Here is a 25208-nt window from a genome sequence, read left to right as displayed (position 1 = left end):
GACTAAAGGGGGATATGATAGAGGTCTATAAAATCATGAGTAGTATAGAGAAAGTAAGTAAGGAAGTGTTATTTATTCCTTCTCATAATACAAGAACAAGGGACCACCAAATGAAATTAATAGGTAGCAGGTTTAAAACAAACACAAGAAAGTATTTTTTCATGCAACGTACTGTCAACCTCTGGAACTCCTTGCCAGAGGGTGTTGTGAAGGCCAATACTATAACAGGGTTCAAAAGGGAGCTAGATAGAGTCATGGAAGATAGGTCCATCAATGGCTATTAGCCAGAAAGGGCAGAAATGGTGTCCCTAGCCTCTGTTTGCCAGAAGCTGGGATTGGGTGACAGGGCATGGATCATTTGATGATAACCTGTCTGTTCATTCTCTTTGGGGCACCTGTCACCGGCCACTGTCAGAGGACAGGATACTGGGCTTGACGGACCTTTGGTCTGACCCAGTATGGCCATTCTTATGTACTTATGTACTGAAATGGCTCAAAATTGCTCAAACATAAACTAGAGACTTCTTATGGAAAAAATGCATAGATAGTTTAGCTAGATAAAGACAAAAATTAAGTCATGCAATCTTTTAAATTATTATATCTGACTGAATTTTCCTCTTTGCTCTTACTTCACCTGCATCACATTCGACAAGGTAATAATTTATGATAATCATATGAAAATATACAATTAATATTCATCACCTCTCATTTCTCATCACTTTAGATGATCAGTAATGCAGAGTGAAAATGCTGTCAGATTTCTAATTGCTTTGTAATGGGCCTGAAATAGGGAAATCATTAAAGACAAACAATCTGTCACTTGTCTGTTACCTTAACTATCTATCACTAAAAAAGAAAACTCATTAAAGAAATTGCTAATGAGCTACAAAAGACTGTACTGAATGTGTCCCGCTGTACACTTTTCAAGAATACAGTAAATCGCTTAAGTAATTCCCAAGCCATTTTCAATCATTTTTGTGGAGATTTATTGGAAAACATATTTTGGTGCATTTTTTTAAAGCTACTTGTTCTCATCATCATAACATTTATTCTATCATATAACAAATCTCCTTGGAGACAATTTCATTTTTCTTTATGTCAGTGATAAATTTAAGCCATTTAAAGCCAATTCCTGAGGATCTGAGCACCCAAAACCTTGATTTATTATCTTCTCTTTTTAAAAAAAGCAAAACAAAAAAAATCCACCTTGCATCTAATCCATTCAATTTTGAAAATCCTACATCTTCCAAGGGTTTTCTGCAGCCTGATGAACAATGCTTACTTAATCTTGGCATACTCACTGATCTAACTTTATGCAATACTGGTTAAAAATGGTTGTCTATTGCGGTAGACAAAAGAGTCATTTTCAGGAGAGGGAAATCAGGATTCAGCACTTCCAATATGAATTGTTTGAATGAATTGTCTACTACAGATGTAATGGAAAAGCCAATTTGGGGGAAAATCCTGCTCCCCTTACTCAGAGAAGAACAGTCACATTGAAAGCAATAGGCCAGAAATCACATTGGTGAGACCAATACTGAAATCCTACGAGCAGTTCTGGCATCCATATTTTAAAAAGAATGTTGAGAAATTAGAGCAAGTGCAGAAAAGAGCTACAACAGTTATTTAAGGTCTGGCAAAATGCCCTATAATTTAGTCTTACAGAGAAGTGCTCAGTCATATCGAAAAGAAGACTGAGGGGTGACTTGATTACAGAATATCACAGGGAGAAAATACCAGGTACTAAAGCACTCATTAATCAAGTGGAGAAAGGCATAACAAGAACCAATGGCTGAAAGTTCAAGACAGACAAATTCAAATTACTAATTATGCACAAACTTTTAACAGCAAGGGTGATTAACCATTTGAACAAACTATGAAGGGAAGTGGTGGATTCTCCATCTCTTGATGTGTTCAAATCAAGATTAGATGCCTTTCTTGAAGACATGCTTTAGTCAGACACAAGTTATTAGGTTCAATATGGGGTAACAGGGAGAAATTTAATGACGTGTGATATACAGGAGGTCAGATTAGGTGACCTAATGGTCCTTTCTGGACTTAAACTCTATGAATCTATGTGAGCTGTGTGTGAGTACTGGGCGCTCAGTCTGAACTCAATGGGACTGTCTGGATGAGTGGAGAGCAGGATATGGCCTTACATCAGTAAATAATAATTGAAATAAATATGAAAAGTTTTTGGCTTATAGGTCAGGAATCAGGAAAGCAACCCTATTAAGAACTGTACTAAATCACATGCTTAAAGTTAAGCACATGCTCGCTTGAATAGGGATGGACACACTTAAGTGCTTTCCGTAACGGGGCCACAGGAATGAAATACACTCTTTAGCTCTTTAGATATAAAAAATTATTTTCTATCAAATTTCTAATTCCTCAGAGCATACATATTTTATTTCCTCCTTGTCCTGAGAGCCTTTTTGTACAGGGTCGTAAATAATCCAGAGTCTGTATATTTCAGAAAGATCTTTCTTTCCATATTTTGCATAATCTATGCTGTTTCTTTACATGTATTTATCTGTATTCTTGCTATACCTTTTTATGCACATGTACAACAAATATAAAACCAACACAACCAAAATTACAAAAACAAAAATAATCTAATAACTCTAAATGGCAGCTTGCAAAATGCAGGCTATTTACCAAAGATATAAATGTAGGGATGCTTGGAATATTTTAGAAGTTTCATCTTGTTGTGAAGAATGTAAATGAAAAGGACAAAGTACATCATTTATACATATCTTTTATTGGCCCAATAAAACACAAACTTTGAATTCAATTAATTGCCGCATCTGGAGTAAATTGCAAACCCATAACCTTCAAAGATATTCTCCTACTCTTCTATCACAATGCAGCATGATAAAAAGTCACAATCTTAAAAAACCCTCTCTATTAAAATATTAATTGTTTTAACCAAACAATATTCAGACAATTTCAGCATGGATCTGGATTATTCTATATTAACTCAAACTACCAATCCTTACCAAACAGCAATTTCTAACAATACCTCAGTGTATAATGATATGTCATTTAACAAAACAATTGCTTAATTTTCTCCCATATCATGGTCTTTTACAATAACTAATGATAACCATTAAAAAAGAATCTACAATATATTCTTAATCAAATATATATTACTTTCTATGGCCCAGATCATGCTGTTCTGTCGACACTTACAGAATGGGGTTCCCATAGAGGAAGTCACCATAAGGTTCCCGTCACAGAGATCATTAGAGTCCCAGGCCCTGTGCTTTGCCAGTGTTGCTAATTTCTGCAATTTTATTAGGAGTCTCATGATATTCAAAGCCCCAGCTCCAGGGGAAAAGTGATTACATGAGAATTTCTGGTTTTATCTTTTAAAAAACTAAGTTTCTAGCCCTCATGACTGTGAAGTAAAACTAGAAAATATGACCCAAGTTCAACCTTCAGGCTCAAAAAAACCTGGATGGCAAATAAATAGAACCCAATTTCTTTAAAATCTCATGATTTTTAAGCCAATTTCATAATGTTGGGGGGCCTGATTCATCATTTTTGAATGTTTGGGGTGGCAATACTGCTTTGCACCACTGCTAGCAAACCTCTGGTTGTGGCTGATACAGGCTAGGAGAATTCCAGACAAACAATTCCAGCTTGTTTTATCTTTTCTGACTAATTTCCATGATGTGCATTCCCCCCAACCCTGGCCACTTCTTCTTGGCCCTCCCACAGTGCAGACCCTGCATGGTCCAGAAGGAAGGATGGTACTGTGGAGGCAGTTCCTCCTTGTTTCCATGCTTTTATAAGAGAGTCAAGGGCCTAGATCCTCGTAGGATCCTAATTCCCATTGAAATCAGTGGGAGTTAGGTGTCTAAATAGCTTTGAGGATCTGGGCCATGGTTCTTCCTTAGAAAGTCTGGATGCTTGTTTCTAGCTGGTTTAACAGGGAGGAGGGTCCAGTCAAAGATGTTTTTATTAGGAGGTCACTGTTTTAGAAGAAGAAAAGGTATGCATGCTCAGAAGCCATTCAAAATCCAGCTGGTGGTAGTACCCATTTTATGCTTTTTAATCCAGTTGTTTGCACACTCACCTGGGATGTGGGAAACCCAGGTTCAAGTCCCCACTCTGCTCTAACCACTGAATTATGGGCTATTCTGATGTGGGGCTCCCTGAATATCTCCTGTTGAACCTTGGATAAATACTTTAAAGAGTCACTGGGTCACAGAGCATAAGAGTGAGAATGTCTCTGTAGCCTCATGGTTAGGGCACCCAGATGGGAGGTAGAAAACCTAGAGTCCAGACCTCCTGTTTCAATGACTCATTATTATTTATATACAGTGGAACAGCTTCAACACCAGAGATTTAGGGAGCCCTACATTAGAATATCCCACAGCTCAGTGATCAGAGACTGCTCCTAAGAGGTGAGAGACCCCACTTCAAATCCTTTCTTCCCCATCAGGCAGAAGGGGGAACTGAACCCAGGTCTCCCACATCCCAGATGAGCATGCTAACCGCTCGACTAAAAGTTATAAGGTGGGCACTAGCACTATCAGCACCTCCTCCTCCAGCTGTTTTATGTGGAGTGAGGCCAGTTTCTAACTCATTCTCACAAGAAATAGCATAGGTGCCTAAGATGCCTGACTCTAGGAGAGGGGTTCCAGATTGTGGATTGCTAGCAAAGATAGGTGCCTCCCTGCAATCCAGACTTAGGTACCTAACTGTGTAAGAGGGGCAAGGCTTAGCACAAACCCCTCTCATCAGCATCTCACATAGGATAACTTAGGTGGCACCCTGCCTAGAATGATGATTTTTGTGCATCACATTCTTAGGCAACTATCTCTCACCATTCATTGTAAAGGATGCCTAACTCAGGCATTGTGCATCACATTGTTATACCAATGGTTTTCTAGGCTCCAAAAAATTAAAAATCTAAATTCCATAGACTGTCAATGGGATTTTAGCTCCTAAGTGCCTAAATCCCTTTTGAAAATGAAATTTAGGCTCCTAGCTCAGTTAGGCATTGTAAAAGAGCACACCAACATCTAAATACCTTTAAAAAACTGGGCCTAAGACCCTTTTTGGATCAGAGCCTTTGATCTTACACACAGATCATGTGGATGGATGCTTATGTTTGTCTAGAGCGCTATTGACTTGAATGTGCAGATCCAATTTAAGGATTGGGGGTCTATCAGAGCAATTAAATGAGCTGAACAATAGATTTGAATGTGTAAAAAGGCATAAGAAAGAATCCCAAAAGCGATGGTGAGAACAATATGCATATTAAAGTGTCCAGAGCTGAGAAAACTTTAAGAGTGCCCTCCTTCACATAGTTTTTATAATTTGTAGTTGTTACAAAGACTGTTACAGCATCAAATAGCCTAATTTTGTTCCAATTATTTGACAGACAGTTGAACATGCAGGGGAGTGAGAGTAAGGCTCCTATCCTGCAACTTGTTCTATCCATTCAAAGCCTCATTGACTTCAGAGGTCATTCAGAAAGATATTTTGTTATGCTTATAATGCATTTACTCCCTCTCATTCTGAAATAAAGTACACGCGGGTTAACAGAATAGTACAGCAGACTGTAAAGTTGCATTTTTTTTTAAATTACATTTTTAGGCCTCATAGCTGGGAGGAAAACCCTCCAAATGTGCACTAAATGCAAACTGATGTATGGTGTCTTCTTAAGTCTGCAAACACACAGACTGTAACAGAGGCTCTACTTGCACAATCCTACAACCTGTTTAGTACCCTCCACTCCCATTGTAGCAAATGTAGTTTGAGATTGCTCAGAATTTCAGGACCAGCTATATGATCGTGTACAGCTCTTTTCAATAGGGTGTTATATCTGAAATCTAAGGCTCCGTCTACACTGGCAAGTTTCTGTGCAGTAAAGCAGCTTTCTGCAGCTGTAACTCCCGAGGTGCACACATTGCCAAGCCACTTAGTGCGCAGAAACTGTGCAGCTGTAGTGCTCTAAAAAAACCAGCCCCATGAGAGGCGTACAGCTTTCTGCGCTGGGGCGACAGCGCTGCGGTGCCAGTGTAGACACCATGGGGATTACAGCGCTGCGATTGGCCTCCAGGTGTCCCACAATGCCCGTTCTCACCTCTCTCTGGTGATCGGTTTGAACCCTACTGCCCTGCCCTCAGGTGACCAACCATCATCCCCACCCCATACATTCCTTTGCAAATTTGAAAGTCCCCTTCCTGTTTGCTCGGTGATGCGTGCAGTGGTCTAAGCGCATCGTTCCAGGTGGCCATGCCTGCTCCACGCATCAAGCGATCCCGCGCTTGGAGCAATGCCGAGCTGCTGGACCGCATTGGCATTTGGGGAGAGGAAGCTGTGCAGTCCCAGCTGCGCTCCAGCTGTAGGAATTATGATACCTACGGTCAGATTTCACAATGCATGACAGAAATGGGCCATGACTGGGACACATTGCAATGTAGGGTAAAAGTGAAGGAGCTGCGGAAAGCCTACCACAAGGCACGGGAGGCAAACAGCCTCTCTGGTGCTGTGCCTAAGAGCTGCCGGTTCTACAAAGAGCTGGACGCAATACTCGGTGGCAACCCCACCTCCACCGTGAAGGCCCCGTGGATACTTTGTTAGCTCATGTGCCAGTTGAGAGTGGACGGAGCCAGGAGGAGGAAATTTGGGACAAAGAGGTGGAGAGGGACCCAGAGGCAGAGGATGCATGTAGTCAGGAGCTCTTTTCTACCCCAGAGGAGCCTAGCCAGTCACAGCAGTCGTATGTTGGCGAAGCGCAAACAGGAGAGGAGGCCCCTGCTAAGTGGATCTGACTTTGGGAATTGCTGAAGAGATTTGTTGGGGGCAGGAGGGTTGCAGAAATCAGGCTTGTCTCCCACCGCATGCCTATTCTGACTTGCGGAACAGGATGTTGATAGACTCCCTCACTTCACGGGAATCTCCCTCAGAGATCTCCAGGAAACTCTCGTGGAGATACTGGGCAATCCGCTGCTACAGGTTCCTCGGGAGAGCTGCTTTGTTTCTTGCCCCATTAACAGTAACTTTCCCGCACCACTGTGCCATCACGTGGAGCCGGGGGGAACCATTGCTGCACACAGGCGAGCCGCATAGGGACCAGGACGGAAGCCACAGGCTCAGAGAAGACCCTCTCTTGATTCCCTGCTCCCCCTCAGCAGTGAGATATCTTCCATAATGATCACATCCTGTGGAAAGTGTGGAGACAGGAATGATTATCAAGCCCCCCACTACAGTGCTGGCTCTCCACAAGAGCCACATGCCCAGTATACAGCAAGGTCCAGGAAGAGTGATTCACCCTGCCCCTGTGGCTACTCATCATTTTGGGGGTCTTGTGGCTCAGGTGTGCTTGCCTGGGGCCAGCCAGTTAGTGACAGGTGTGTGAGTACTGGCTGTGTTTTAAAGCACTGAATCAGTGTTGTCTGTGTTACAAACAATACTGCTTCTGTAAAATGTTGCATTTAAACTTCACAGAGATGACCTTGGGAGGCCAGCCTCCCTTATCGGCGGCACAACGGCTGTGCAGAATTAGAAAGCGGCCATGAAGAACTAAGGAGGACTTTTTCCATGAGGTTATGATGCACTCCGCCACTGAGAAACAGGAATTGAAGGAGTGGCGGGACAGCAAGAAGAGGGACTGAAAGGCCTGTGATGGGATATTAGATGGGGTGGGATCTGAGTTACCCAGGAAAGAATTTTCTGTAGTATCTGGCTGATGAATCTTGCCCATATGCTCAGGGTTTAGCTGATCGCCATATTTGGGGTCGGGAAGGAATTTTCCTCCAGGGCAGATTGGAAGAGGCACTGGAGGTTTTTCCCCTTCCTCTGTAGCATGGGGCACGGGTCGCTTGCTGGAGGATTCTCTGCTCCTTGAAGTCTTTAAACCACGATTTGAGGACTTCAATAGCACAGACATAGGTGAGAGGTTTTTTGCAGGAGTGGTGGGTGAAATTCTGTGGCCTGCGTTGTGCAGGAGGTCAGACTAGATGATCATAATGGTCTCTTCTGACCTAAATATCTATGTATCTATGTATCTATGAGAACGCGGCACAACAGAAAGAAGCCACGGAGCGGGCAGAAAGTCCCTGCTTGCAGCTTCTTGACCAGGCCAACGTTCCAATAGATGCATGCATCATGCACCTTTCCGGACCAGCCTGCGTTAATGTCCATGAAACGTCCATGATGATCCACAAGCACCTGGAGAACCATTAAGAAATACCCCTTGCGATTAATGTGTTCAGTGGCTAGGTGGTCTGGTGCCAGAATTGGAACATGCCATCTATTGACCCTCCGCAGTTAGGGAAGCCCATTTGTGCAAAGCCATCCACAATGTCATGCACGTTGCTCAGAGTCACGGTCTTTCGGAGCAGGACGCGATTAATGGCCCTGCACACTTCCATCAACATGAGTCCAACAGTCGACTTTCCCACTCCAAACTGGTTAGCGACAGCTTCCACAGTGCAATAGCCACGCGCTTCTCCAACGACAGGGCAACTCTTGTTCTTGTGTCTTTGTGCTGCAGGGCTGGGGCGAGCTCATCACACAGTCCCATAAATGTGGCTTTCCTCATGTGAAAGTTCTGCAGCCACTGCTCGTCATCCCAGATGTACATCATGATGTGATCGCACCTCTCAGTGCTTGTTTACCGAGCCCAAAAGCGGTGTTCCACTGTGGTCAGCACCTCCATGAAAGCCACAAGCAATCTCATGTCATAGCTACTACGTGTGGCGAGATCAACGTCGCACTCCTCTTGACTTTGTAGTTTAAGGAATAACTCCACTGCCACTCGTGACGTGTTGGTCAGAGTGAAAGAGGCAGTCTGAAAGAGGCAGGGCGCGCAGTACACAAACCATTGAAAGATGGCGCCAAATGCAGCCGTAAGCACAGAGTTTGCTGGGATGCGAAGCAATGCATCATGGGGCATTGGGACTGGACCCAGGATGTCCCATGACCCCCTCCGCCTTCCCTCTTTGGCTTAGTGGCAAAAGAGAAAGAGGTGCTCTGTGGGATGGCTGCCCAGAGTGCACCACTCCAAATAGCAGTGCAAGTGCCACAAGTGTGAACATGCTATTGCACAGGCAGCTGTCAGTGTGAACACACAACAGCGGTTTTCCTTCTGTGCTCTCTGAGCGGCGCTGTAACTGCCGGTGCTCTAACTTTGCCAGTGTAGATGTGCCTAAATCTAAATGATGATAATTTATTCATTTCATTGTTGATTATTTTCTGAGAAACACCAAGCAAATTTGATTATATTACAAATAGTTGTTGGATACAATGGTGGATATTGGGATGTGGGCAATGAGGAATATGGTTCAAATTCCCCAACAATCAGTTCGAGCCCCCCAAAATTTTCAAGTAATTTCCAACTCGTCCCTCAAGGAACAGAGGAAAAGAAGAGATTAATTTCCCATTGTCAAAAACCTCAACCTTCTGTATGCCAAAAACGTAAATCACCTCCCAAACCCACGTGGGTGCCAAAAGCTCAAACTGTTCCCTACCCAATAGTCAGAATCCAATGCTTCCCAACAACAGCCTCTATAATGCAATTATGAACTGTCAATAAAAAAGCTAATGTAATTTAAAAATGTTGGAGCAACATGAAATACATTGCATTTAATGTCACATTTAAACAACAACAGAGTGGACTGTACTATTTATTTTCATGGTTAATTCAATTAAAAACCCAAATACCCTAGTTTTAATTTGACTGGAATGGCATGGAAATCAGCAATGGTCCTTGAAACTAGGGACCTTGCAGCAAAATGTAAACCTATTTTGCCTCAGAGTATGCATGTCCTCTTCTGTAACCCCTGAAATAATGTTATTTTAAAAAGCTATAAAAAATACTGACTTGGTTTTTACTAAATGTAAAAGTACCATATTTCTTCCTGAATTAATACATAATGAAAGGCATCTGTTTTACACTTTATTTTCTGTAATAATATATTAAATAAAATATGACAAACCTATTCTTTGAACAGCAAACCCTCATAATTTCCATCTAAAGTCTCTGAGATTATGCTCATCTGGGTTTGAACTATATTTAGGCTCCAATTCTGCAGTGAATTCCATATGGGTGAACTCCATGTGAAACAGCTTGCAGGATTGGGGCCTGAAGGCTGGATCCTGCAAACTGATCTATACACCTGGATGGATTGAATTTAACTGATCTTTGTGCAGGGATAGTGATGTACGCCAGGAGACCACATTTGCAGGATCTAGCGTTAAGAGAGAAACCTTGTCTTCCATATATAGGTTATACAGAAATTTTTAAAACTATATTTACAGTATAATTCTTCTCTGAAAAGTGACTGTAAATTAACTCATGCTTAATAAAAGATATGGAGACTTTAGTGAAAAAATAATGTTTACTTTTTTTATTCCCGTTAGCTCTGCAGAAACCAACACTGCTCTGAGAGAGGGTTCTGGATTCTATTGTGCCTCATGCCTCATCAAAAGAATTGTTTCCTAAATTGCATTTGCAGGGCATTTCTGCCTTGTGTTACACCTGTTCATGTACTGCATTCCAAGTTCTTATTACAGGGCCACTTTTACTCTTTATTACACAGGTATAGAAAAGGACAGAATTTTACCGCACAGAAGCCTTTTTACAATATCTAAGACAGAAGGAACTCACCTTGATTCTTAGTTCTGGAATGAGCTTGTAGGTCAGATGATAGGTATTTTCCCCATTTAACCGTAAAGCCACTTGCATGTATACTGTCTGCATTACATTATCTGACTATTGCAAGACAGCACTGTCTTCGGTGTGCTGACAATCTAACTAACCCCCCCCCCCCCCCCCCCATTAATGGTCACAGGACAACTCCAATAGCCATATTGCCAGCTCTTCACAATATCTCTCCTTTGCACAATGGTGGCACAGCCTGGCTTAGAATAATAGAAATGTAGAAATGGAAGGGACCTCAAGAGGTCATCTAGTCCATCCCCTGTGATGAGGCAGGATGAAGTACACCTAAACCAGGGTGGATAAAAATCAGTGATTTTTTTTTAATTTAAAAAATTGGATTTTTTTTAATTTAAATCGGATTTTTTTTGATAAAATGCTTTTTGAGGAAAAACCTATCTAAAGATAGTTTTAATTAAGATACATTATAGCTCAAAGATATCTCATCATGGAATAGGGATTATAAATTCTAATTCTATAGTATGAGACAATATATTCATGTAATGTTTAAGAAAAGTTTTGTAAATGAGTTCCAATAGTTCATGGATTAGGGACCCAATCTTCTGGGGTTCCAGGGGCTTCTGTATAGATTATTTAGGTTAATCTTTCTATCTACCCAATGGGACTCAGTGCTCAGTCTAGAAGACACCACCAGAGATGCTTAGTTTTGCTGTTCTCAAACTGTGGATGTGTGTCTCCAGAGATAACATGCTTGTTAACAGCAAAAATGGTTTAAAATAAATAAATAAATAATATATAGAGGTGAGAAATAACAGACCTCAACCCTATTGTCCCTCTGCAAATTTGTGTACACAGAGTCAATCCCTTACCTCTCTCTAAAAGTGCAAAGTTTCAAAAAGTTCAATGAACAGAAGATTGTTGGGGGCGGAATAGATCTGGACAAGGAGAAGAAGTCTGCAGATAAATTTGAGAAGGGAGGGACAAGCAGCAGAAACAAAAGTGAAACTGTTTGAGCAGCATATTCCAGAAGTCTTGAGGTCTTTCTGAGTGTAGGCTTCATTGATTTGAGATCTACCATACCATTCTCTCACTAGAAGGGAAAACCTATAATGGCAGCAAGCCATAAAAGAGATCCAGTTTGGGAATATTTTAATGAAGTTCCTCTACCTGTGGGTAAGACAGGCATGCATGCAAAATGCAAACAATGCAACAAAGAAATGCAAGGCCTGATTGCCCAAATGAAACAACAACATGAGAAGTGTTCCTTCTTAGGAGGAAGCTGCGTTGAAGACGATGAAAGGAACGTGTCTGAACATGCAGGATCTTCAGCTTGATAAACTTCTTTATTTCATAGTTCTTTCTTAAGGACTGCCTGTCTTCCTTCTGGACTATTCTTGAATTCTCATGTTTGAGCAAAAAATATAGTTGTTACTCTATGGTACTATCATTTTAGATGCAGTTGTGATAAAAAATAAATTGCTGAAATAGGCAGATCTTCTTTTTACAACTTCACCTTTAAAGTAGTATTTCACCTTTAAAGAGTGTCAGTGAATGCAATGAATAATACTAAATCAACAGTATGGTAATAATAGTTGAATAACTGCATTGACTTATTTTGTTTAGGAGAATCCACCCTCAACATACAGGATTCTGAAGACTATCCACTTTCAAGATCACCATCATTTTCTATAGTTTCAGAGTTATCTGCCAATGATAGTGTTTCAGTCACATCATGTATGTCACATAGCCACAGTATATCTCCTGTAGCAAAAAGAAAAAAAAATCTCCATCATCCAGAAACAACCATAGATAAGTTTGTGATAAGAACCAGGAGATTACAAAAAGAGGTAATTAATGAAAAAATTGCCCAGTTTGTTTATGCAACAAATTCTCCTTTCCGTATGATTGAGAACCCATGCTTCATTAACATGGTTCAGTCATTAAGACCAGGATACAGTCCACCCAACAGAGCAGATGTCATAGGCAAATTGCTGGATAAAGTGTACGAAAGAGAAATTGAGCGTGCAAAAGGTCTAAAGGGTAAAATTATTAACCTGAGTCTTGATGGGTGGAACAATGTCCGCAATGATCCTGTTGTATGTGCTTGTGTGACAACAGATGAAGGGAATGTCTTCCTTACAGAAACAATTGATACATCAGGAAATGCACACACAGCAGAATACTTACAAGAAGTAGCAGTAAAAGCTATAACAAACTGTGAAAAAAAATTCAAATGTCTAGTATGCAGCTTGGTCACAGAAAATGCTGCAAATGTATCCAAATGAGAAGAAATTATTTAGAAGAGAGTCCCAAGCTAATAACATACGGTTGTAGTGCTCATTTGATGCACCTCCTAGCCAAAGACTTCAGTGTTCCAGAAATAAAGGCTAACGTTGTTGAAACTGCAAAACTTCCCTAACAACCACTTTGCAGGAGCTGTCTGAAAAAAGTGGGAGGAACCAAGCTAACTCTCCCACAGGATGTGTTGTGTTGTGTGTGATGGAGCTCCGTAGTGGACTGTTTTGAGCACTGTATCAAGAACTGGCCTAATCTGATGACAGTTTGTGAACAAAATTGTGAAAAAATAGATGGCACGGTCACAGCCAAAGTTCTCAACAATGGGCTTAAGAGAAATGTTGAACACATGCTGAGTACCCTGAAGCCTATTTCTGTAGCCTTGAACAAAATGCAGGGAAATAGCTGTTTTATTCCTGATGCCGTTGAAATTTGGAAGGAACTGAGTGAGATCTTAAAAAAAGAAATATGCAATGACAGAGTTAAAATTACAAGCATTAAAATAACGAATGGGACAAGCACTATCTCCAGGTCATTTTCTTACAAACAATCTCAATACTCGGTACCAGGGTCAAACCTTAACTGCTGAAGAAGGGGAGCTGGCTATGACATGGACATCCAGCAATCATCCCTCCATAATGCCAACTATAATAAACTTCAGAGCTAAGGGTGAACCATTCAAGAAATATATGTTTGCTGATGATGTTTTAAAGAAAGTCACACCAGTGAACTGGTGGAAGTCACTTAAGCACTTGGATTCAGAGACTGTTGAAGTGATAATCTCACTTTTAACAGCAATAGCTTCTTCTGCCAGTGTAGAAAGAATATTTTCTTCCTTTGGACTAATTAATTCCATATTGAGAAATCGTTTGGGACCTGAAAAAGCAGGAAAGCTTGTTTTTCTTTTCCAGATTATGAACAAACAGGAAAATGAAGGTGAAGACAAATGAGTTGGCTGCAGAAGCCAATATTTTAAGTTTCTCATGTTGACCTGGCTGACATAGTCGATTTAATTTTTGTTTTTTTAAATATTTCATTTAACTATTTTAGTTAAAAACAATTTTAACAAAAACAAACCTGATTTTAAAAAACTTGCATGTTTAACTAAACTAAAAAAATTCATATGCTTGTTTTGTTAAAATATTATATGTTTGCTCTTGAAGAAAAAAATCCGGAATACATAACATTGTTGTTTTAGTTAAATAAAACAATATAAATGTCTATCTGGAGATGTTCTCCTCATAATACAGCATGGCAAGAAAATCCTCCAAATATTAATGATTAACCTGTTGAATTGGAGATAGTTCTCCTCCCAATGACTTCATAAATATCTGCTTCAATTACCTTTGGTAAATGAAATAACCAAACAATCATTCATTTTCTGATATAGCTGTAAAAATAATCTAAAAAGTTTTCAAAATAAATCATTTTAAAAATGTATAGTGTGTACCTTCTAAAAATGAAACCTACATCTATCTCTGAGTTGTGAAGAATATCTATTAAGGCAGGGGTGGGCAAACTACGGCCCACGGGCCGGATCCAGCCCCTCAGGGCTTTGGATCCGGCCCGCGGGATTGCCACCCCCGTGGCACCGTGGACCTTGCGCCTCCCAGAAGCGGCTGGCACCACGTCCCTGCGGCCCCTGGGGGAGGAGGGGCAGAGAGCTCCGTGTGCTGCCCTTGCCTATGGGTACCTCCCCGGAAGCTCCCATTGGCCAGGAATGGGAAACCACGGCCAATGGGAGCTTCAGGGGAGGTACTCACAGGCAAGGGCAGCGCGCTCAGACCTCTGCCCCCACCCTCCACCCCCGGGGCCACAGGGACATGGTGCTGGCTGCTTCCCGGAGCGGCATGGGGCCAGGGCCAGGGCAGGCAGGGAGCCTGCCTTACCCTCGCTGTATGCCGCTGCCACCCCGGAGCCGCTCCAGGTAAGTGGCGCTGGGCCAGAGCCCGAACCCCTCCTGCACCGCAACCCCCTGCCCTGAGCCCTCTGCCATACCCTGCACCCCTCCTGAGCCCCCTGCCTGCACCCCAGCCCCCTCCTGCACTCTGCACCCCAGCACCCTGCCCTGAGCCCCCTGCTGCACCCCGCACCCCTCCTGTACCCAAACCTCCTGCCCTGAGCCCCCTGTCACACCCCTCCCTGCAAACTCCCTGAGCCCCCTCCCGCACTGTGCACCCCACCCCCTTCCCTGAGCCCCCTCATACACCCCGCATCCCTCCTCTGCCCCAATCCCTTGCCCTGAGCCCCTTCGTGCACACTGCACCCCCTCCCACACCCCAACCCCCTGCCCTACATTCATGGCCCTGCAAGCAATTTCCCCACCCAGATGTGGCCCTCGGGCCAAAAAGTTTGCCCACTCCTGTATTAAGGTTATAACAACCAACAAGAATGAACTTTTATGTAGAAATCCATGATTAAATTGAGTCTTCCTGACTAGTGATTTAAATCAATTTCATTTAAATCAAATCCACCCTGACCTAAACCACCCATGACAGATGTCTGTCCAACCTGTTCTTAAAAACCTCCAGTCATGGGGATTCCACAACCTCCCTAGGTAAGCTGTTCCAGTGCTTAACTGGCCTTATAATTACTTTCCCCCCTAGTATTTAAGTAAATCTCGTTGCTGCAAACTAAACTGACTAGTTCTTGTCCTGCCCTTAGAGGTCATATAACAATCTTATACATATTTGAAGACTGTTATCACATCCTGCCTTAGCCTTCTTTTCTTAGACTAAACGTGCCCAATTGTTTTGTCTTTTCCTCATAGGCCATGCTTTCTAAACTTCTTATTATTTTTTATTTTTTTGCTCTCCTCTGGACTCTCTCCAATTTGTTCACATATTTCTTAAAGTGTGATGCCCAAAATTGGCAACAGTACGGGGGTTAACCTATGAACACATTGTTGCTGAAAGAAAGCAGAATGCAAACTCAAATAAACTGTGTGGACTAAATTTGTTTGGACTAAAATAATTGGTGATTAAGGGTTTTGCAGACTAATGGTGAGGTTACAGAATTGTCAGAGCAACAAGTACAAACCTTCATAAGATGAGGAAAGGTCTATGAATGATCAAAAACTTGCGTTGATATTCAATTTTACTTTAAATGAGGATGCCATCTCTTTTTGGACATTTACTTTCTAAGGAATACTTACCACCTTGCTCAGCTGAGAGAATGGCCGTAAGCTCTAAGTTTGGCAAGGAGACTGGAGCATCATCACCATCACAGCTACCACCACATGCTGGGGGTCAGGGATTTACCACCAAGGCACATGCATCTTTTTCCTGATACTAAAAGATGTTCTTATCAGCACAGATAGGGAGAGGGAACAACAAGACATCACCATTTTCATGGCCATATGGTGAGCAATTCATAAAATCAGGTTTCAGAGTAGCAGCCGTGTTAGTCTGTATCTGCAAAAAGAAAAGGAGGACTTGTAGCACCTTAGAGACTAACAGTCTCCAAGGTGCCACAAGTCCTCCTTTTCTTAATTCATAAAATGTGACTCTAAGGATCCTGCTCCCTCAATCCCAACCCTCTGTCTTCATTTACATACCTACTTTATTCCTCCTACCTCTCTTTTTGCCTTTGTCTAATAAGAATCTGGTGGAGCCAGCAGGGCCCAACCTTCTCATCTAAAATCTAATCTTGCAGCACTTTACTATGGTGGCGTGGCTGAGAGAACAGGCACCTCAGGCTTGGTAAAAAGATCTACCAACCCAGAGGGAACTGGGAACGGGCAGTATTTAAAGTATATGGGGGAAGGATCATGAGGGGTTGCACAGCTAGCAAAAATCAATATTTAAAATTCAGTTGAGTCACTGAGGGGTGAATTTTAAGCAAGTTTTTATGACAGCGGCTACTTCCAGATGATAGAATAATAGAAACATAGGGCAGGAAGGTACTTCAAGAGATCATCTAAAGTTCAGTGGCTTTCAACCTTTCCAGACTACTGTACCCCTTTCAGGAGTCTGATTTGTCTTACGTACCCCTAAGTTAAACTTCACTTAAAAACTACTTGCTTACAAAATCAGAATAAAAATACAAAATTTCTTACTTTCTGATTTTTATCAGATAATTATTAAATAAATCAATTGGAATGTAAATATTCTCCTTACATTTCAGTATATTATATAGAGTAGTATAAAAAAGTCACTGTCTTTATGAAATTTTAGTTTGCACTGACTGCACTAGTGCTTTTTATGTAGCTTGTTGTAAAACTAGGCAAATATCTAGATGAGTTGATGTACCCCCTGGAAGACCTCTGCATACCCTGAGGGGTACATGGACCCCTGGTTGAGAACCACTGATCTAGTCCAGCCCCCTTGCACTGAGGCAGAACCAAGTAAACCTAGACCTTCCCTGACAAGTGTTTGTTCAACCTGTTCTTAAAAACTTCAATAAAGGGGATTCCACAATCTCCTTTGGAAGCCTGTTGCAAAGCTTAACTACCCTTGTAGTTAGAAAGTTTATCCTCATATCTAGCCTAAACCTCCCATGCTGCAGATTAAGCCCATTACTACTTGTCCTACCTTCAGGATTGATCACCATTCTCTTTATAACAGCCCATAACATATTTGAAGACTGTTATCAGTCTTCTTTTATCAAGATAAAACACACCCAGTTTTTTTAAAATCTGACCTGTCAAGGTTTTCTACCTTCTTATCATTTTTGTTGCAGTCTTTTAGACGCTCTCCAATTTGTCCACATCTCACAGTGTGGGTCCCAGACTTGGACACAGTATTCCAGTTGGTGCCTCACCACTGCCGAGTACAGCAGGACAATAACCTCCTGTGTCTTACATATGACACTCTTGTTAATACACTCTGGAATGGTATTAGCCTTTTTCCCCACTGCATCACACTGTTGACTCCTATTCAATTTGTGATCCATTGTAACCCCCAGATTGCCTAGGCAATTATTCCCCATTATGTAGTTGTGCATTTGATTTTGCCTTCTTAAGTGAAGTACTTTGCACTTGTCTTTATTGAATTTCACCTTGGCGGACCTGTCAGTATGATAATTCCCCCCCACCCCCTTTTTTTTCAGAACACTATCAGCCGAGGGAGTGTGGGGGGTGAATGGATCTCTAGGGACTGGCTGGGGTAGGCTGGCCGGAAAGGGGGGCGGGGGGACTCTGGCTAGAGGTTTCTGGGGAAGCGAGAGGGTTTTAGGTCAGGTGTCCCCTGGGTGTGGGACCCACAGGAGGCTGCGTCCGCCCCGAGCTGGGGCGCTGGAGGGTCCTGAGCCGCGGGGCTTCTGGCTCTGGCCGCACCTGGCGACCGGTGTCCATGGGCGTAGCCAGACAGTTGGACAGGAGAGCTGTGGCCGCCCCAGGTTTCGGCGGCCCGAAGGAGTGTTGGGGGGGGTCTTCGCCGCCCCGCTGTGGACGGGGGGTCCCAGTTACTTACTGGGCGCTGCAGCCGTTCTGGCGGATCTGAAGCTCCCTCTGTCGCCATGGAGACAGCGTCAGCCCAGGCAGGGCTCCACTTCCGGTTGGTGCTTTCGCCACTAGTGCCCGGTCGGAAACAGCCCCTCGACCGCGCTGCAGTTCTGACACCGTCCTCCCACCCGCCGCGCGCGGCCCGGGGTCTCTTCCCGGCTCGACTGAGAGCAGTGTGTTTCCTTCGGAGGCTATTGCTGGGGCTCCAGGTTGCCCTTTGCGGAAGCTGTCGCTGCCTGAAGTCGGGCTTCTTGGGGCTTCTGGTTGGGCTCGGCACCGCCGCCGCCGAGGTAAGGCTGGTCTCTGTCGAGGGGTGGTTGTACCTCACCCTGTCTGACGGCTCAGTGGGGCAGCGGTGCTGGGCTCAGGCCCGCCCCACAAGGGGTTAGGGAAGTGCGTGTTTGAAACCCCGGGCGTTGCCGCAGGTTTGGCGCCAGGCTCGGTCCGGGGCTCCCTGGTGCTCACCGGCGTTACAGCTGGTGCAGAGCGGGCAGCTGCTCTTTGATCCTGGGTTAGCTGGAAACCTGCAACGGCCTCCTCTGCGCGGTGGTGAAAGCGGGGAGTCTTCAGGCGAAACTACTGCGCTTTACGTGTAGACAAGGCCGAGGGTTGTACCGGGGTGTCTTAAACACAGGGTAAAGTACAAACACCACTTCCCCAGTGAAGACAAAGGGCGTGGCTTATTCTGGAATAACTTCACGTGTGGATGCTCTTCTTGTGCTTTTTGAGTGCCTTGCTCCTTTTTGGTATTTTAATTGGCTCCTGAATAGCTAGGGTTGCCAATTTTTTGGTTGGGAGTATTCCTGGAGGTTTACATGACATAATCCTTAATTAAAGAGTAATCTTTAATTCCTGTAGACTCCAGGACAATTCTGGAGGGTTGGCAACCCTATGAATAGCACTACCTGTAGAGCAGTGTTTCACACACCGTGGGTTGGGACCCGAAAGTGGGTCGCAACCCCATTTTAATGGTGTCGCCAGGGCTGGCTTAGACTTGCTGAGGCCCGGGGTTTCAGCCCTGGGGTGCAGGACTCAGGTTATAGGCTCCCTTCCTGGGGCTGAAGCCTGGAGTGGTGGGGCTCGGGCTTTGGCCCCCTCACCTGGGGCAATTTGGCTTGGTTCAGACTTCTGTCCCCACTCCTGGGTTTCGTGTAGTAATTTTTGTTGTCAGAAGGGGGTCATGGTGCAATGAAGTTTATTTCTTGTCTGTGCTAGACTCTACAATATGTGCCAAAGCACGATTTGTTATTTCAAGTGTATCTGCACCCTTAGCGCAGGGCAAAGACATTTTCAGCTCATGTTATGTCATAGGGGAGAAATTAGATCTATTTCTTGCACAAAAGTGGAAGGGATTGCTTGTATCTGTGCGCCAGTTTGAAAAATGTTTTGGGATCTTTCAAGGTGATAGGTGCTATGTAAAAGAAAAAGATTATTTTCCCCATTATGTACAACTTTCCCTAAAAGAGGATAGCCAGCAATCTCACACTCTAAATATATTTTACTTTTTATGGTACCTTCCCAGAAGTTAAAAACAAACTTATTTCTTCCCTTCCACCTTAAGAATGTTTTGAGTGCTCAAATTTAGTGGCTGTGATCGGAAGATGTTTCTTTAAAATGTTATAAGTATGGGTTGTCCTATAAAATACTTGTGTTTTACCACAGAGCTGAGATCTCACTTAGTTGAAAGATTACTGACAATGGTCCCAATTTTGCAGTTAGTTTCATATGAATGCCTATGCTGGCAAGGAGTAGGCTGTAAAGTTGGGTCCTAAATGTGTTTAAACTTCTCACTAAAACTTTTTTATGCATTACCATTAAAATTCAGTTTTAATATTTGATGTTTCCTTTAAGGGCATCAACCTGAAATATGAGCCAGTATAAAAAACTAGTTAAATGTACTTTCAGAAACCAAACCTGCTCCAGAGTCCCATTGCTATTTTTTCTCATTTTACAAGCACATTTTCCTATATTTTAAAATAAATATTTACCAGTTGCTCTCTGAAAATGCCAGACAACCAGAAAGGGTAATTATGACCCTGACCCTGCAGTGTGATGTGCACGGGCTGACTCATCAGCATGGATCTCATTGCTGGATTGAGGTAAATTGCCTAAATGCACAATACAATGTACAAAATAAACGGAAAAATATTTTCTCTAATCTTTTAAGTATGGTCTTACTATAGCATAGCAAATATAGGTTACTTGTAAAAATTGTAGGTTAAAAATAATTCAGACAGAAGTAAATTAAGGCCATTTAAATTTTGCAAAATAATCCTTAGGTGTTAATCTAAGTGAATTACTAATAGCAAGAGGAAATGGCATTGGTTGGGTGAGGAACAACCTTTGTAATTGTAGAATTATGAAAATGACTGTATTTTTGACTATTACAGGTATTTTTGTGTTTTAGCTCAAAGGAGAAATGTTTTGTTTGAATTCTCACAAACTGAATGGGAGGCTGCTTGATGATTTAAAAAAAGCAAAAGTGAAATCAAAAGTAAAACTATTGATTTAAAAGGAAAATGTTTGTATAACTTAAATGGCTATGATGCTACCAAAATCAAATAAAGAATATTTTTTATTTAAAAAGACTTTTGTAATGTTCTTGTCACAGAACTAAATGCGCTTTTGACTTGAGTACTTGAACAATTTGAAAGGGTATATTGTGTTTTCCAGTCAGTTTTCCTATATTTTACTTAGAAATGGAGTTAAAACAGCATAAACAAGTTAAATCAACCCAAATTTCAGAAATATATATCTAATCTGTTAGTTGTTTAAATTGAGATTATAATGTGAGATTCTATGCTCCTCTGTGCAGCAGAGGGGAACAAAACAGCAGAAATAATACTGGGGAAAGGCAGAAGACATATTAGCCGTGTGATAAACTATTGCACATTTAATTCTCACACCAGACTGCTTGGACTCCCCTTCCCGCCCCACCTTGCATTTCTATACTGAAAATGTCAGTATGACGAAGGAAAAAATGGTTGAACAACAAAAAGGGAAGGAGATAGGGAACGTACAAGGAATAATGCCCTTAGAAACAGAATAAATCGATCAGCCACAAGCAAATCTGCCTCTTTGATTTTAGGTAATAAATCCCATTTGGCCAAATATGTTAAGCAGTCATCTGCATTGTGGCATGTGACCCCTTGCTGCCATTGTTAGGATGGGATTGAGGGGTGGAGTCACATTCTCCCATGGTCCCATATTTTGTCATGTTTCAAGTTGCTCACACATAATTCTTTTAAATGCAGTCTAAATTATCCTTACAGTATTTTATTTTGTTAAGCAGGTCTCGAAAGAAGCCACTTCCTAGTTAGCCACATAATGGCCTTTGAACACATACCACAAAAAGACTGGTATAAAATTCTGGGTGCAGAACCATCAGAGAGCCTGACAGAACTGAAACAGAAATATCAGAAGCTGGTATTATTAGTAAGTGTATTTTACCTTATTTAAATAATGCAAAAATAAACTAACTACTGTTTTCAATTTATAAATAGAACCAAGTGTAATGAGTGTTATAATTTTGTCAGTGAGTGTAGGTAGTTCTTTAAACTATCAAGTAGAGCTCCAGAGCATGTGATTTTCTTATGATCCCAGAAATGCTTTCTTGCCCCCGCCCCCAATCACCAAAAGAACACTATCTCCTCCTCTCCTCTCCCCTCCCCACCCGACCCCACCCCACCCCACCCCACCTGTCCCATCCGATCCCATCCCTGCAGGCAATCTGGAAATATACCACTGTTTGGTTGGATTTGGTTCATCATGTGGATAAAAATATAATTATCTTCAAACTTACAAATAAATCTTTTTTTTCCTTTTATAATCCTACCCTTCCTGTGTGATTACTTTATTCTGTCACACTTCAATCAGTGTTTGGGTCATTACTGTTTGCTACCAGGAAAGCCATTATAAAGTCACAAACACTGGACAGTAGCATCACTGAATAAATCAAGCATGAAGAGTAGGTTTATTTGAAAAAAAGGAAGACTCTTCTTTATGTATAAATATCTTGCCAATTTTCAGTATTGGGATAGAAAGAGAGAAGTATGTGGACATTAATATGGATTTTGGTGTAAAACAATCGGCCCAATTCTGGCAGGGCTTCCCTCAGAACTACAGAAATGTGAGTTTCTGCAGAACTGGAACCAGTATTTTTAGTTTGTGATAATATGACAGTTGCCATTTATCTATGGATTGCTTTCTGAGTTACCACAAGTCTATTGACTTTAAAGTTGTATTCTCAATGCCATAAACGATAAAAGTGAGGACATTCAGCTATAACTGTCTATAAAAGTATCTGTGCAAAATATGGAAACTTCTTGCTTCAAAGAGAAAATTAAAGATGAATTACATTTCCATCAAATAATAATCTGTTTGAAATAGACTCTTCTAAGAGATGACTACTGTCTTCCTGATCCTTCTGTGTTGCTAAACATATACACTTAAACCAAAACAACCAATACCCTTTGTTTTGGTGCATTCTGAAAATAATTCTGAAGTTGATCAATATTTGGTACCTCTATTTGCCGGTTGCCTTTCAAGATTACAAAGAGGCTGCTGTGATTTGCATCAACTCTTTATCTTAGCATTTATAACATAACATATTCACTGATTTCAATGATACTCTGATTATCTATATAAAAGGACCATGGTACGCAATCATTATTCTTACTATAGAAAACCATGATATCTCTCGAAGTTACTGAATGAACTCAGCTGATACATTTTTGATATGCTGGTTTTCTTCTGTGCATTCTACTATTTTTTTTTTGTGTGTGACCTTCAAGTATTTTGGTGCTAAGATTAGCATACATTTAAAACTAAATATAACGTGTTTAGTTAAGAAAACACAGGAAATGTAGTAAAAAAGCCCTTTCTGTTTGGATATTTAAGTTTCTAATTTAAACTGAATAAACTAATGGAACTAAAAGGGAATTTGTTATTTTCTCCTTAATTCATTCATTGTACCTAAGTATAATGACAGAATGCAAATTTTATATAAGATAACTCTTCAAAGCTACTTATTGTACCTAGGTACAATAAAATAAGTTTTGTTAGAATAGTAACTTTGACTTCAGATTTCCTTATTTTTCTCCACCTTTTGAAGCCTTGCCTTCAACATCACGGAGTGTGTTTATTTAGAGAAATAGGTGAAAATTTATGCAATTATAACTGCACAGAAGTTATGGTAGTTAAGTCTGTTCCATAACTTCTTCATATCAGAATGGCTCAAACACTAACATTATTTAAATTTAAATAATTATCTGGATATTTCCACTATAGGTTTTCTAACCAGTATAAGCAAATTGCTAAAATGTTTATATTTTAAAAAGTTGATTTAACTGAAGAAAATTATGGAGGATGTGGGAGGGGCCTAATGTTGAACAAACAATATTTTTGAAAACTGAAATGTTTGCTCTCCCCATTTCAATGATGGATGAATAAGAGGTATTCTTATTTAATACTGATTAATTCTGGCAAGTTTCATTTTTTGAAAGTACTCCTAGTTACTTTATTCTCAGAGGCAAATTTCATTTGCTACTGCTGTTGTCTCATTGTTTCCTTGAACTCCTTTGTCTGTATCCATCTATTGTCTTATACTTGTATAGTAAGTTCTTTACAGCAGGGACCATCTTTTTGTTCTGTTTGTACAGTGCCTAGCACAATGGGGTATTACTATGTTAATACAAAGAATTAATTTGCACTCCTTCCAAATCACTTTCACTGGATGTGGAAGTGTACTGGAAATGATGTGGTTCCACTGATTGAGTGAAGACACAATTCCATCAACCTATATACTCGTTCATTACAGAGCCCAGTCATGATTTTCCAAACCTTCCATTGGCACGATTGGTTTGGGTAGAGGACAGAGCCATACACAGGCACCCTAGCCATTTCTGTCCACAAAGAGGTGGAAGGAGTATAGTACAGTAGCAGAGCCAACTCCCAGTCAGAAGCTACAGTGGCAGGTGAAGAGCAATTCCTCCTTCTGCCCACACAGAAATTTTCTTAACAAAACTTTGCCCTATCTCCATAACTTGGCATCTGTATAAGAATACAACATTTAACCTCATGTTATTTTAAGAATTGTTGAATATTATAACCTCCTGGATTTCAGAATAATTAACATAAGGCAGCCAGTGTTTCAGATACCAGTTGAAGTTATTACCAAAATTCTGTAATTGTAATAGCTCTAATGGCAAATGGTGACTAGCATCAAGCATTATACAGGATACAATTATTTTGTAAATAATCTTGCTATGAAAATTTTCTGGAAAGTGGCAAATGTCGCAGTCCATGCTTTCTTTTTGTCATCTTCAAATAATTCCTGCTGCTTCATTTTTAATATTTTCTTTTTTGCCATATTACTGTTTCCCTTATAATTGCACATATGCAATGTTAGCATTCTGAATGAACATACAGATGTAAACTTTATAGGTTTTTGAAAGTTGAAGGTCATGCCATATGTTATTGGAATGGTGATTTTTCTCTACATTTGCAGTATGTGGTGTATAAGGTCAGGTTTGACCTTAATGTCAGAGTAGTAGAAAGGCGAGCAAACTTGTATTGTAGATTTAGTACAGTTGACTCACAAGGGTAAACTAACTTAAAAGAACTGATTAATTTCTAAAATGTAACTTCCCCCCTTAACTATAACTTAATTCAATAAACAGAATTATTTCATAACTAAACAATGAAATTGTACTTAGATACCCATGTTGCAGTCAGTATTTTTGAGTGACTAAAATGATTTATTATAATTTTGATTTTTTCCTTTATTAATTTTGATTTTTGGAGTTTTAAACTCTGAATATGTGTTTA

General features: G+C 41.2%; 2 protein-coding genes across 6 annotated transcripts in view; one reads left to right on the top strand and one right to left on the bottom strand.

Annotated features, from left to right (window-relative positions):
* The window catches only part of DCDC1 (doublecortin domain containing 1), a 418614-nt gene extending 400122 nt beyond the window's left edge, over nucleotides 1–18492 (bottom strand). Inside the window, exon 1 of the mRNA XM_074955137.1 lies at nucleotides 18349–18492. Coding sequence (XP_074811238.1) covers nucleotides 18349–18396 — 48 coding nt within the window. The 5' untranslated portion in view covers nucleotides 18397–18492. The remainder of the gene's footprint in view (nucleotides 1–18348) is intronic.
* The window catches only part of DNAJC24 (DnaJ heat shock protein family (Hsp40) member C24), a 68467-nt gene continuing 61724 nt past the window's right edge, over nucleotides 18466–25208 (top strand). For 4 of the 5 annotated variants that reach the window (XR_012639878.1, XM_074955150.1, XM_074955149.1 and 1 more), the window contains exons 1-2: nucleotides 18549–18670; nucleotides 21673–21815. Coding sequence is in view for 4 of the 5 variants with exons in the window: in XM_074955150.1 (XP_074811251.1) it covers nucleotides 21708–21815 (108 nt within the window). In the remaining variant the exon portion in view is untranslated. Of the gene's footprint in view, nucleotides 18671–21669; nucleotides 21816–25208 lie in introns of all 5 variants that reach the window. The other variant, XM_074955152.1, reaches the window with a different exon arrangement.

This window comes from Natator depressus, chromosome 6 (genome assembly GCF_965152275.1).
Source record: "Natator depressus isolate rNatDep1 chromosome 6, rNatDep2.hap1, whole genome shotgun sequence".
NCBI classification, from domain to species: Eukaryota; Metazoa; Chordata; order Testudines; family Cheloniidae; genus Natator; species Natator depressus.
Note: the sequence above shows the minus strand (reverse complement) of the source record. Positions and strands in the feature narration are given on the sequence as shown.